Source organism: Moschus berezovskii, chromosome 26, assembly GCF_049115385.1.
Source record: "Moschus berezovskii isolate FMDL1 chromosome 26, NW_MosBer_1.0, whole genome shotgun sequence".
Classification (NCBI taxonomy): Eukaryota; Metazoa; Chordata; class Mammalia; order Artiodactyla; family Moschidae; genus Moschus; species Moschus berezovskii.
Genome location: NC_142485.1, coordinates 6612743 through 6626737, shown reverse-complemented (window position 1 = coordinate 6626737; position 13995 = coordinate 6612743). Strand labels below are relative to the sequence as shown.

Here is a 13995-nt window from a genome sequence, read left to right as displayed (position 1 = left end):
GTCCAAACCCACTGACAGCTGTACCTGAGGTGTTATTAGTAGAGATTACCTGGTTATCTGGCAGACCTAGTCTAATACTGTTAACTGAACTTAGTCTCTACCGATTGTATTCTGTGTGCTGGGCACTATACTAGGGCATGCAGAAATCAAAGTCACAATCTCTGCCAAAGAAGTTCCACTTGTTTTGAAAGCAGACAAACCTGAGGGTTCTGCAGTAGACGGAAAGGCCAGAGGCTTTAGAGCCTTTGCAGTCATATCCTCTCAGCTTCTTCCTGTAATTCCTAGGACTGTGCTTTGGCATATTTATCTAAACTTTGAGTCTGTTTCCGTACCTGTGGTGTGGGATACTAATGTCCGTCTTCCAAGACTGCCGTGGTCACTAATGCCTGACACACGGGAGATGTTTAGGGAACCACAGCTGTCCTTATCATGGCCCTTGTCATCAGGACTTACAGGCCATTAGAAAGTATGATCATTTCTTGCACCAGATAACTGTTCATTGAATGTTGTGTTACTCAACCTTTGTGTTGCATTTTTGTTTTATCCTTTTAGAGACGACGAAGAGAAAAAAAAGTCTGTGTCTGAAGGTGCCGATGAGAAGGCTAATGGAACACATCCAAAGACCATCAGCCGCATTGGGAGCACTACCAACCCGTTCCTGGACATTGCTCACGACCCCAACGCTGCTGTGTACAAAAGTGGATTCTTGGCCCGGAAAATCCATGCAGACATGGATGGAAAGAAGAGTAAGCACCATTTGTTGACATTTCCTGTCTCATTTATTTTGTCTTTAAGATAAGCTCAAAATTAAAGTGAATTTATCGGAAGCAAAGGAATAAAGAAAAATGATATTTATTTAGAGAAATATTATTGAAATTTGATAAAACCTCTAACCCTAAATCATAAATCCGTTATGTACTTGATCTTCTGCAAATAGAACTTTAGAACTTCAGAACCAGAAGACTCACAGATTATTCATTTCTAATTTCTTATTCATCTGTTTATTCCTGCCTTCAACAAATAGCTTTGAGTACCTGCCAGGCGCTAGGCATCAAAAATATAGAAGTATATAGAAAGGACAAGGAGTTTCGTGGAAACTCTTCATGGAGTTTCCATTTCTGGTGGTTGAAGGAAAGCTTCAACTTATAACGCATAGAATAATAAACAGCGTGAGGCCCTGGAAACAAAGCAAGGAGGGACAGAATTGTGATCCGGGCACACACGTGGAGCGTGGACGTCTGTGGAGGAGGGACAGGTGTGTGTAGGCAACACGTGTGCTTCGCCGTGGGAAGCGGAAGGAGGCCATGTGACAGGATTGTCTGCTGACGTGTGATGTTGGGAGTCCAGGTGGAATGGAGTGTGTCTGTGCAGAGTGTGAAATTGCAGTTGTATGTAGACAGTGGATGGACTGAGATAGCTGCTGCGTTTGCTCAGCCTCAGGCAGCTCCTCCAGACACGGGCTTGCAGTGCTGGGATGCACAGTCCCGCTGCTCCCATCTGCACCGTGCATATCTTCCTTCATGGATTAGCATATTCTAGCACGTTCTGCCTTCGGAGAAGGCAATGGCAAGCCACTCCAGTACTCTTGCCGATGGAGGAGCCTGGTGGGCTGCAGTCCGTGGGGTCACTAAGGGTCGGACACGACTGAGCGACTTCACTTTCACTTTTCACTTTCACACATTGGAGAAGGAAATGGCAACACACTCCAATGTTCTTGCCTGGAGAATCCCAGGGACAGGGGAGCCTGGTGGGCTTCCGTCTATGGGGTCACACAGAGTCGGACACGACTGAAGTGACTTAGCAGCAGCAGCAGCACGTTCTGCCAGGGTGCAGTCAAGAGAAACGTTGCGATAGTGTAGCTTTGACACTGGCTCATGATGCTTCCCAAGTTCTGTAGGAGTGTCCCCACCACCTTTTCTAGGCACCCTATGCACTAGCCCACCAGGCTACTTCATTTTCTCTAACAACATTGTGTCCGGAAGCCAGTTGCAAGTGAAACTTAAGTCTAACAGCTTAGGAAAAAGGGTCAAGGAAACACCTGATGATGAAGAATTGTTTCCAGGGCATTTCCTGCATTTCTTTCTCTTTATTATTTTGTGTATAATATTTATTCTTTTCTTATTGAAGTATAATTGATTTATACTATTATCTTCAGGTGTATAACATAGTGATTCAAAAATTTTATAGGTTATACTCCAGTTATGGTCATTAGAAAATATTGGCTGTAATTCCCTGTGCTATACAATGTATCCTTGTAGCTTATTTACTTTATGTGTAGTAGTTTTTACCCCTTAATTTCCCACCCTTATATTGCCCCTCGCCCATCCCTCTCCCCATGGTAAATACTGGTTTGTTCTGTATTATCTGTGAGTCTGTTTCTTTTTTGTAAATATTCACTCATTTGTTTTTTTAGATTCCATGAGTAAGTGGTAAAACAGTATTTATCTTTCTCTGTCTGCCTTATTTCACTAGACATAATACTCTCCAGATCCATTCGTATTGTTGCAAATGGCAGAATTACATTCTTTTTCGTAGCCGAGAACACACCCATTGTGTGCGTGGTGTGTGTGTGTGTGTGTGACATCTTTATTCGTTTATCGGTTGATGGACACTTATCTTGGCTGAAAAGTTACCTGATAGCCTTATCGGAGCTCCTTTGTAAGTAACTCGTTGCTTTTACCTTGATGCTTTTCATATTCTGTCTGTAGTTTTAATTTTTGCCATTTTGATTGCAGTGTGTCAGTGTCCCCTTTGGGCGGACCCTGTTCCAGACTGTGGATTTTCATCCAGGCAGCCTGTTTCCTTTCCCAGGATAGGGAAGTTTTCAGCGGTTATGTGTTCAACTGTGTTGTCTTCCACATTCTCTCTTCTCCTTCTGGTGTCCCTACAGCGAGAATGTTGGTGCACTTGACGTTGCCCCCAGAGAGCGCTTAAACTGCCCTCGTTTCTCTGGTTCTCTTTTCTGCTCAGCGGCAGGGGTTCCCACTGCTCCGTCTTCTGGTTCACTGACCCATTCCTCTGTGTCATTCCCTCTACTGCCGGCTGCTCTTAGTGTATTTTTCCACTTCAGTTGTCGTATTCTTCATCTCTGTTTAGTTGCTGTTTGTATTTTCTAGCTCTTTGTTAAAAAGCCCTAACTTCCCCCTCTGTTCATCCGTTCTTCTCCCGAGTTCTTTGGTCATCTTTACAATCGGTGCCTTGAACTCTTTCTCAGTTAAATTGCGTGTCTCCACATAGTTCGTCTAGGGGTTCTACTTGTTCCTATATTTGGAACACGTTCTCCTGTCATCTCATTGTGCCTTATTTGCTGGTTTCATTTCTGTGTATCTGATAACTTGGTTACATTTCCTGACCTTGGAGAATGACCTTTGGCAGGGACTTCCTGCATAGCCCAGCAGCACTCAGGGCTCTGGGCTCTAGGGGTGCCTCCTAAGACAACTCTGTGGGTCCTCCCCTTGTGGTGGGCTGACTACGATGGGTAATCTCACAGGCGTGGCTGGCCCCCGGTCTGGTTGCTTGTCAGGCCCTCCTTGTGTAGAGGTTGCTGGTCACCGGTTGGTGCGCCTGAGCTACAAGGTGGCTGGCTGCCTCACTCCTGGTGAGCCCCAGGGTTTATGCTGGCCCAGTGATGGGCAGAGCCAGGTCCTGGGGTCTGACTGCAGGATCCAAGGGTACCAGTGCTGGAATTTTACCTCTGTTGTGTGGAACTGGATCCTGGGGCAGCTGGCTAAGGGACCCAGTGTCTCTGAGAGCTGGTGTTGGCCGGAAGGTAGGCAGGCCAGGGCCCAGCTCGTGGGTGGGCTCAGTCTTTAGGCTCCAAGGCTACAGTTTTCCTTGGGTGTGTCTCTGCCTGCTGGTGGGTGATGCTGGGCCCAAGGCTAGAGCAGGCTCATGGGGAGTGGGGCCAAGGCCCAGGAGATTCTGGGGCTGGTGCCTGTTCACTCTGTGTGCAGCTGGGTCCTGGGGTCTATGGCTGCAGGGCCCTGGGGCTCCCAGGTCTGGGTCCTGTGCGCTGGTGTGTGCAGCCAAGTCCTGGATCCTCTGGTGGACAGGGCATGTTCAGGGCCAGCCGTGGCTCAGGGAGGTCTTAAGGCAGCCTTCTGGTGGGTGGGACTGTGTCCCCACCTAGATAACTGCATGGCCTGAGTTCCTGGTTCTTTCGAGTTGGTGGAAGAGGTGTGGCTGGGTCCTGAGGCTTGTAACTCAAGGGGAAGACCCACAGGGCGCTTGCCAGCCCCAGTGTCCCAAGGGAGAGCGGGCGTCTGCAGTGGCTGGCTCCTGCATGTCCCACGAGGGCTGCAGCTGCCCCGGCTTCTCTGAGAGGCTCTTTGACATCAGCAAGTGGGTCTGACCCTGCTGCTGCTAAGTCACTTCAGTTGTGTCCGACTCTGTGTGACCCCATAGACGGTAGCCCACCAGGCTCTGCCGTCTCTGGGATTCTCCAGGCAAGAACACTGGAGTGGGCTGCCATTTCCTTCTCCAGTGCATGAAAGTGAAAAGTGAAAGTGAAGTCGCTCAGTCGTATCTGACTCTTCTCCACCCCATGGACTACAGCCTACCAGGCTCCTCCACCCATGGGATTTTCCAGGCAAGAGTACTGGAGTGGGGTGCCATTGCCTTCTCCCGGGGGTCTGACCCTGGATCCTCTCAAATGACTGCTTCAAAGCCTTAGTTATCTCCTTTGAGAACTTCTGGTTGATTAGGGCGGTTTTAAATGTCACAGGCTTTCTCTTTGTAGCAACATAAGAAGTTCTGCCTGTTAGCTGCCTCTGCTCCAGTCTCTGCTTCTGATCCTGCCTCAGAGCCCAAAATAGGTGGGAAAACAGGCGGCTCAGGTGAGACGGGCCGACTGGGCCCAGTCTCCAGACTTCACTCCGACGCGTGCGTTATCACTCAGGGCTCTTCACTCCTACCTTTGAGAGAGGTTGCGGGAGGAGCCTTGAAGTTTCAAGCTTTAGTCCTCAGGCTCATCCTAGATATTCCCAATTCAATTTTTCATGGATTTTAAGATCACCTTAGTATGGACAAGATAATTCAACTTTTTCAGTACAGGAAAGTGCATAATTTCTAATGATAATTAGATAATCAGTCGTGTCTGATTCTTTGCAACCCCAGGCTCCTCTGTCCATGGAATTCTCTAAGCAAAAATACTGGAGTAGGTAGCCATTCCCTTCTACAGGGAATCTTCCCAACGCAGGGATTGAACCCAGGTCTTCTACATTGCAGGCAGATTCTTTTACCAGCTGAGCCATAAGGAAAGCCCAGTGATAATTTAATACACTAAAGTTTATCAAGAAGCAACAGTTAGAACTGGCCATGAAACAACAGACTGGTTCCAAATCAGGAAAGGAGTACGTCAAGGCTGTATATTGTCACCTTGCTTATTTAACTTATATGCATAGTACATCATGAGAAATGCTGGACTGGGTGAAGCACAAGCTGGAATCAAGATTGCTGGGAGAAATATCAACAACCTCATATATGCAGATGACACCACCCTTATGGCAGAAAGTGAAGAAGAACTAAAGAGCCTCTTGATGAAAGTGAAAGAGGAGAGTGGAAAAGTTGGCTTAAAACTCAACATTCAGAAAACTAAGATCATGACATCTGGTCCCATCACTTCATGGCAGATAGATGGGGAACCATTGGAAGCAGTGATTGACTTTATTTTTTTGGGCTCCAAAATCACTGCAGATGGCAACTGCAGCCATGAAATTAAAAGACGCTTGCTCTTTGGAAGAAAAGTTATGACCGACCTAAATGGCATATTAAAAAGCAGAGACATTACTTTGCCAACAAAGGTCCATCTAGTCAAAGCTTTGGTTTTTCCAGCGGTCATGTATGGATGTGAGAGTTGGACTATAAAGAAAGCTGAGTGCCAAAGAATTGATGCTTTTGAACTGTGGTATTGGAGAAGATCCTTAAGAGTCCCTTGGACTACAAGGAGATCCAACGAGTCCATCCTAAAGGAAATCAGTCCTGGGTGTTCATTGGAAGGACTAATGTTGAAGCTGAAACTCTAACACTTTGGCCACCTGATGTAAAGAACTGACTCATTTGAAAGACAGGGAGGCCTGGCGTGCTGTAATTCATGGGGTCGCGGAGAGTCGGACACGACTGAGCGACTGAACTGAACTGAACTGAACTGATGCTGCAAATGATTGAAGGCGGGAGGAAAAAGGGACGACAGAAGATCAGATGGTTGGATGGCATCACCAACTCAATGAACATGAGTTTGAGTAAGTTCCAGGAGTTGGTGATCGACAGAGAGGCCTGGCTTACTGCAGTCCGTGGGGTCACAAAGAGTTGGACAGGACTGAGTGACTGAACTGAACTGAAAGTTTATCAACTTCAAATACATCCTCTGAGTTCTAAAAATGTATGCAGCTGTCTGATTACCATCATAACCAAGACATGTAATATTTCCATTAGCTGAAAAAGGTCTTGTAGTTAATTCCTTCCACGTTACTCCCAACGGCAAGCCTTATTTGTCCTTGGGCACTGAGCTTTCTCTTTCCTATAATTTCAGTGAATGGAATCCTGCATACCTTTTTGTGCTTGGCTTCTTTTGCTTGGTCGTGTTCTTTGCAGATTCATTCTATTGCTGGGATATCCCACAGTTTACACATTCACCAGTTGGGCTTTTGTGTTTTCAGTTTGGGGCTTTATAAATAAACTTGCTTTGGATATTCTCAAACAAGTCTATGCATATACAAATGTTTTCATCTCTTTTCAGAAGGGACCTTAGGGTGAAGGAGTGAGCCTGCTGAGATGTATACTAAGTATATATTTTACTTTTTAATAAACTTCTAAGCTCTCCAAATTGTACTGTTTTGCATTCCTGAAAACTGTGCATTTTATATCCTCTCGATAAAATGATCCCTTTGTCATGAAAATACCTTTCTTATTGCTGGTCACATTCCTTAGTTTGAAATCTACTTTGTCTAATATTATTATAGTGACTGCTTCATTGACTATGCCAAAACCTTTGACTGTGTGGATCACAATAAACTGAGGAACATTCTGGAAGAGATGGGAATACCAGACCACCTGACCTGCCTCTTGAGAAACCTGTATGCAGGTCAAGAAGCAACAGTCAGAACTGGACATGAAACAACAGACTGGTTCCAAAGGAAAAGGAGTACGTCAAGGCTGTATATTGCCACCCTGCTTATTTAACTTATATGCAGAGTACATCATGAGAAACGCTGGGCTGGAAGAAGCACAAGCTGGTATCAAGATTGCTGGGAGAAATATCAATAACCTCAGATATGCAGATGACACCACCCTTATGGCAGAAAGTGAAGAAGAACAAAAGAGCCTCTTGATAAAAGTGAAAGAGGAGAGTGAAAAGGTTGACTTAAAGCTCAACATTCAGAAAACAAAGATCATGGCATCTGGTCCCATCACTTCATGGGAAATAGATGGGGAAACAGCGGCTGACTTTATTTTTCTGGGCTCCAAAATCACTGTGGATGGCAATTGCAGCCATGAAATTAAAAGACGCTTACTCCTTGGAAGGAAAGTTATGACCAACCTAGACAGCATATTAAAAAGCAGAGACATTACTTTGCCAACAAAGGTCCGTCTAGTCAAGGCTATGGTTTTTCCCGTGGTCATGTATGGATGTGAGAGTTGGACTGTGAAGAAAACTGATCGCCGAAGAAGTGATACTTTTGAACTGTGGTGCTGGAGAAGACTCTTGAGAGTCCCTTGGACTGCAAGGAGATCCAACCAGTCTATCCCAAAGGAGATCAGTCCTGGGTGATCATTGGAGGGACTGATGTTGAAGCTGAAACTCCACTATTTTGGCCACCTGACGCAGAGTGCTGACTCACGTGAAAAGACTCTGATGCTGGGAAAGGTTGGGGGTGGGAGGAGAAGGGGACAACAGAGAATGAGATGGCTGGATGGCATCACCGACTCTATGGACATGAGTTTGAGTGAACTCCGGGAGTTGGTGATGGACAGGGAGGCCTGGCGTGCTGTGATTCATGGTGTCACGGAGAATTGGACACGACTGAGCGACTGAACTGAACTGAATATAGTGACTCTAGCTTTCTTTTCAATTTTTGCATAATATACAGAAATTTTTTCTAGCTTTGTTGTCTTACTCCATGATCTTGTCTTTAAAATTGTTTTATACAATGTACTGGTGGATCTTTTCAACCAAATGTGTTTAATTGGAGTGTTTACGTTTATAGTAATGACAGATATGGTTGACTTTAATTCTGCCATCTTGCTCTTTGATTTTTATTTTTTCCTCTTTCTCTCCCTTTTATGGGATTGCTTGTGATGTGTGTGGTTCAGTCTTTCTTCACTTGTTGGCATATTAGTTGTACATCTTTATTTAATAGGTTTAATGATTGCTGGAGTGCTTACAGTATAATCTTTAACTTGTCAGTCTGCCTTCAAATGTTTCCGCTTTGAAACCTTTATAACAGGTTTCCCCTTTCTCTTTACTAGGAATGTGCTATGATCATACATTTTAATTATGTTTATTAAACTCATACTACAGAAACTCCAATACTTTGGCCACCTCATGCAACGAGTTGACTCACTGGAAAAGACTCTGATGCTGGGAGGGATTGGGGGCGGGAGGAGAAGGGGACGACAGAGAATGAGATGGCTGGATGGCATCACCGACTCTGTGGACATGAGTTTGAGTGAACTCCGGGAGTTGGTGATGGACAGGGAGGCCTGGCGTGCTGTGATTCATGGGGTTGCAAGGAGTCGGACACGACTGAGCGACTGAACTGAACCGAACTGAACACTGTTACTATTTTTTGCTTTAAAAGGAAGTGTATTCTTTCCTTTTACTCACAGACTGACCATTGCTGGTGTACTGGGTTTCATTTTGCAATTTCACTTTTCTGTTTAGTATCTTTTTTTTTTCCTGCCTGAACAATTTCTTTCAACATATATAGTAAACTGCTGGTGAGAAATGTTCTCATGTTTTATTGGCTTTTCAAATAATTTGTGCTGCACCTTACCTTTAGGAATTTATATTCACTGGTGTAGAATTCCTTGACAGTGCTTTCGTTTCTGTTTAAAATTTTAGCATGTTGTTCTGTTGTCCTGTGCCCGATGTGGGCTAGACAAAGGTCTGCTGTCACTGTTTGTTCCTCTCTATGTACTGTGGGTTTCTACCCCTCTGGCCACTCTGAAAACTTTTCTCTTTCTCTTTGATTTTAAGTAGTTTTATTGTGAGGTGTTTTACTTTATGTTTTCCTTGCCCGGTGATTATTTTTAAGTTCTTGGATTCATCGGTTTATGTTTTACACCAATTCTAGAAGGTTTTCAGTCATCATTTTTATAGTACCCACCCTTTTTTCTGGGACCCTAGTCCCCTGTATTTTGCACCATATTACATTTTTTTTCAACTCTTTTTTTGTTTCTTCAGTACTTTATTTTAATAGTTTTTATTGTTTTTCTTCAAGTTTACCACAGTATTTTTATTCCACATATAGTATTTTTGTCTTAGAAACTGTGAAGTGAAATTTTTTATCCTGTGTTTCTCTCCTTGTCAACTTTGTATCTTTCTTAATACCCTTGAGCATATTTTTCATGTTTCCCATAGCTGTTTTAAGGTCCTGCTCTTCAAATTCATTCTGTCTTTTCTGGGTCTGTTAAATTCTTTGCATTCCTAACAATTTTTATTTGGATGCCAGACATTGTGACATTTTGCAGGGTGGATTTGGTTCTGTTCCTTTAAAGAATGTTGGATTTTATCCCATTGTCCAAATGAGTCGCTTGCTGATTAGCTGAACCCTTTAAAGTCTTGCCTTTACCCTTTGTTACGGTACAGCCAGGCTTCACCGGTGGCGCCAGTCATAAAAGACCCCACCTGCCAATGCAGGAGACTTAGGAGACGTGGCTTATAGTCCCTGGGTCGGGAAGATTCCCCAGAGCAGGGCATGGCAATCCACTCCAGTACTGGAGAATCCCAGAGACAGAGGAGCCTGGCGGGCTACAGGGTCGCGAACAGTCGGAAACAGCTGAAGCGCCTTAGCCCGCGTGCAGGCATGATAGGTCCAGGGCAGCCTTTGTGTGGGGACTCGCTTAGCTCCCTTACTAAAGCATTATTACTCTGCTTTAGACTCTCTTCAGTGCCCTGGTGTAATAAAGTCTTTCCAGTCTGTCTGATGAGAATACAGACTATTCTTCGCCCTGTGTGAGCTCTTAAAACTACTCATTCTATTCCTTATCTGTCATACATCAGTCCATTTCGTTTCATGCGTGTTCAGATCAGTGCTGCGGCCAAGAGCCTGGGATTCCTCCTAGATCTTCAGCGCTGCCCCTCTGTGCAGCTTTCTCTGTGTGTATGTCTCTCTCTGCTCCGTGAATTATGGCCCCCTCAGCCTCATCAACTCCCTCTTCAGCTCATCAACTCAGCACCCAGCTCCAGGCACCCTCTTTACTGCTGGATCTTAGTTAAGACACCCCCTCCAAGCAGTAATCTGGGCTTACCTTACTTGTTCCTCTCTCTTCAAATTTCTCTTCTTTCAGTTCAAATCTGCCTATTGTACAGTGTTTGAAAACTATTGTTTCATATATATTGTTCTGTTTTCTAGTTGCTATGGTCTAGTTTCTGCAGTGGTTAGTCTTTAATGAGCATAGCTAGAACTACACTGATTATTGATCCCTGTTAAGAAATTTCTTCCTAGTTGCCTCAGTCCTCAAGACCTAGCATTTAACTGAGTTAAGAAAGTGACAAGGAATTCTAGGTATTTGAGTGTGATCAGCTGTTTATGCGGAGTACCAGAATGGGATTTGTCTTTTTTCCCAGCTAATCTCTTCCATACTCCCCCATCCCTTTTGTTGGACTTCCGGTCATATCTGCTTTAACCGGTTAATCTCGCTGCTGGATGACTTACTGCACCATTGCCTGACACGCTTCTGAACGCATCCTTCTGTTTTGAGAACTGGTCACCATAAGCAGATTTTAAATATGTTTTATATTGTTCATATCTAATGTGTTTTAAAATATATCACTTTCCATTTCTAATATCTTTGGGTTTTGGGTTTTTCTATAGTGAAGCGAAAGTGAAAGTCGCTCAGTCGTGTCTGACTCTTTGCGACCCCATGGACTATACATTCCATGGTATTCTCCAGGCCAGAATACTGAAGTGGGTAGCCTTTCCCTTCTCCAGGTGATCTTCCCAACCCAGGGATCAAACCCAGGTCTCCCACATTGCAGGCAGATTCTTTGCCAGCTGAGCCATAAGAGAATCCCTTAAAAGAGTGAAAAAGCAGTAGTGGAGCATTCCTGGAATGGAAGATCCAAATAATTTTTGAGAAGTTTGTGTAATGATGCCTCTTGGGCACATTATTCTGCTAAGTCTGTAGAAACTTATTTGCTGCTACTAAGCTAAGTCACTTCAGTCGTGTCCGACTCTGTGCGACCCCATAGACGCCAGCCCGCCAGGCTCCCCCGTCCCTGGGATTCTCCAGGCAAGAACACTGGAGTGGGTTGCCATTTCCTTCTCCAATGTGTGAAAGTGAAGTTGCTCAGTCATGTCTGACTTGTAGCGACCCCATGGACTGCAGCCTACCAGGATCCTCCGTCCATGGGATTTTCTAGGCAAGAGTACTGGAGTGGCGTGCCATTGCCTTCTCCCAGAAACTTATTTAGATTCATCATATTCACTGTAGCCATCTCAGGTGGCCTGTAATGTCCTTGGAGCTGGGCTTGGGTTCCCAACCACAGACGGAGGCCAGGTCACGGCAGTGATAGCCCCAGATCCCAGCCACTAGACCAGTGGTCAGTGACAAGGGCTGTGGCCCTTCAGCTTTGCAGAGAAGAATTTCCACAAAGACAGAAAGTAGTGAAGCCAGTGAAGTAGTTATTAAGAGGAAAGGGTCTGGTACGTGAGGATGGACACACAGGCAGACTCGGAGCGAGAGTCCCTGAGTTGCGCCCTCTTAGCAGTTTAAGTCACTCACATGGGGCGCTTCTTTCGGTTTGCCTGTGGCCCATCATTCTGTTTTGCCCAGTTCACAGCCCGTATTTGCTGTATCTCGGGATCCTTCCCTGTGGGCCCGTGCATCTCCTCGCCAAGATGGTTTCTGCCACAAAGGAGTGCAGGTAACAGCGTTAGTTGGCATCACGCCCTTTGACCTCCAGGAGCTTGTCTGCACACTTGTGGTTGAGGAGATCTCCTGACTTCAGGAATGAGGAGTATGTGGGTCTGGGCAGGGCACAGCCTCCTCCTTTAATTGTCCTGCTGTTCTCATTTTGGGGTGGTCAGTAGGGAATGAACATCTAGTTGCTTTACGCTGAGGCATGCCCGTCTGCCTCCTGCCTGCGGACTCTATTGCATTTGTACGTGTGCGTAGACGTGGGTGGGTGCTCTGGTGAAAGTTTTTCATAAGTGAAGGTTTGGGTCAAAAGTCTGTGGGAAGATTAAAACTTTGGTTAACTTATCTGTAAAGGACCACCTGTCCAACTCTAGATTTATATCTTTCATTTTTTAAATTCACTCTAAAGTATTAAATATGTCAGAGTATTTCAATTCCTCATATAAACATTTTTTTAAAAACTTGGAGATTTTCTTTCCTCTTATTTATTTATTTAGTCTTTTAAAGATATGCTTTGACTTTCACTTTCACTTTAAAGATACGCTTAGCTCAGAAATTTGTCCAGGAAACAAATCATGATTAAAATCAAATGTTCTGTCTCATAGAAGTATATGTGTTCACCACACCCATTAAATATGACACTAAGGGCAAGCTTTGAACAGTCAAATTTAGAAAACAAAGTGTATCTTCTGGATTTTGTCAGGCAGAATGAAAAATAAATTTCAATACACACTCTTAGTTTTAATAACCAATGCAAGATATCTGTGGAAATCAAAAAAAGTGGAAACAAGGTACTCTAAATGTGAATGTGCTAAATGATGGTGAGTAAGAAAGATAATCAAGTGATTACTCAATATTAGTGATTTTTCCTAAGTACTTCATGCATCATTTCATTTAATCTTCACCCTAGGAAGCGGGTATTACTACTATTATCCCCATTTTACTAAGGAGGAAATTCATCTTAAATTTATTAGCCAAAGCTATAAAATATCAGGAAATCTGGTGGAACTAAATCTGATTATACCAAACTAACTATGGCACATTATTAAAAGCAGTGCCCATGAGAACATATGCTTAGAAAACATTCAAGTTCTCCATGTCTGTGCCATCAGGACCGGGGCACGTATTTAGATGACTAGAGGTCTCAGCCTGGGGCCAGCAGGGTCTAAGCATGTCTTTTACTTGGCCAGCCCAGCCTCTCTTGTAAATTGAGTTGTGTGAATTCATCTGCGTTTTCTGGCTGACCATCCTTTCCACAAGTTCCCATCTCGTCGGGCCAGGCCTCCTCACACACAACCGCTGCTTCTCTGGCCCCCGAGTCTTCCGACATTGTGGACCACCTCCCCTGACCCCCACCTCCCGCTGAGACCGATGCCGCCTGCGGGGACAGAGGCAGACAGAGGGGCACAAGACCCTGCCCAGAGCTGTGCTCCTGCTTCAGTGTCAGCCTGGCGAGAAGTGAAGCGCTCAGCTAGTTTTATTACCACACTCTACGTCAGTAGAGGTGCAAGAAATGAATTTTTTTTCCTCCATGAATTAAACACTCCTCAAGCACCTAAAACTATACGTACACAAAGACTGTCTTAAATGTAGCCTCTCTCCGCTTAGGTGCTTGCCTTTAGGTGTGCAATACATACCATACACGTAATTACAATCTAGATGCCACAGCACAAATTTTTAAAAACGTATATAGTTAGCTAAGATACCGCATAAGATGTTCAGAATTGAGAAGTGCAGCTGGGCCATGCTGACATTCTCCCAGATGACGAGATACCCAGAGGATAGCGGAGCAGATAGGAGGGTCCGGAAGTAGCTGTGTTAGTGTTTATGGAAACGTGGTCGTGAAACAGAGGCAGTGATTGAGATAACAGAAAGACTGCAGAAGTGTTTCAGTAAACGGTGCTGAGGGCGTGT

At 44.7% G+C, this 13995-nt stretch overlaps 1 protein-coding gene across 11 annotated transcripts in view; it reads left to right on the top strand.

Moving 5' to 3' along the window:
* Positions 1–13995, top strand: part of PSD3 (pleckstrin and Sec7 domain containing 3) — a 610189-nt gene that overhangs the window by 500172 nt on the left and 96022 nt on the right. For all 11 annotated transcript variants that reach the window (XM_088832770.1, XM_088832769.1, XM_088832768.1 and 8 more), the window contains one exon: positions 553–746. In XM_088832770.1, coding sequence (XP_088688896.1) covers positions 553–746 — 194 coding nt within the window. The remainder of the gene's footprint in view (positions 1–552; positions 747–13995) is intronic.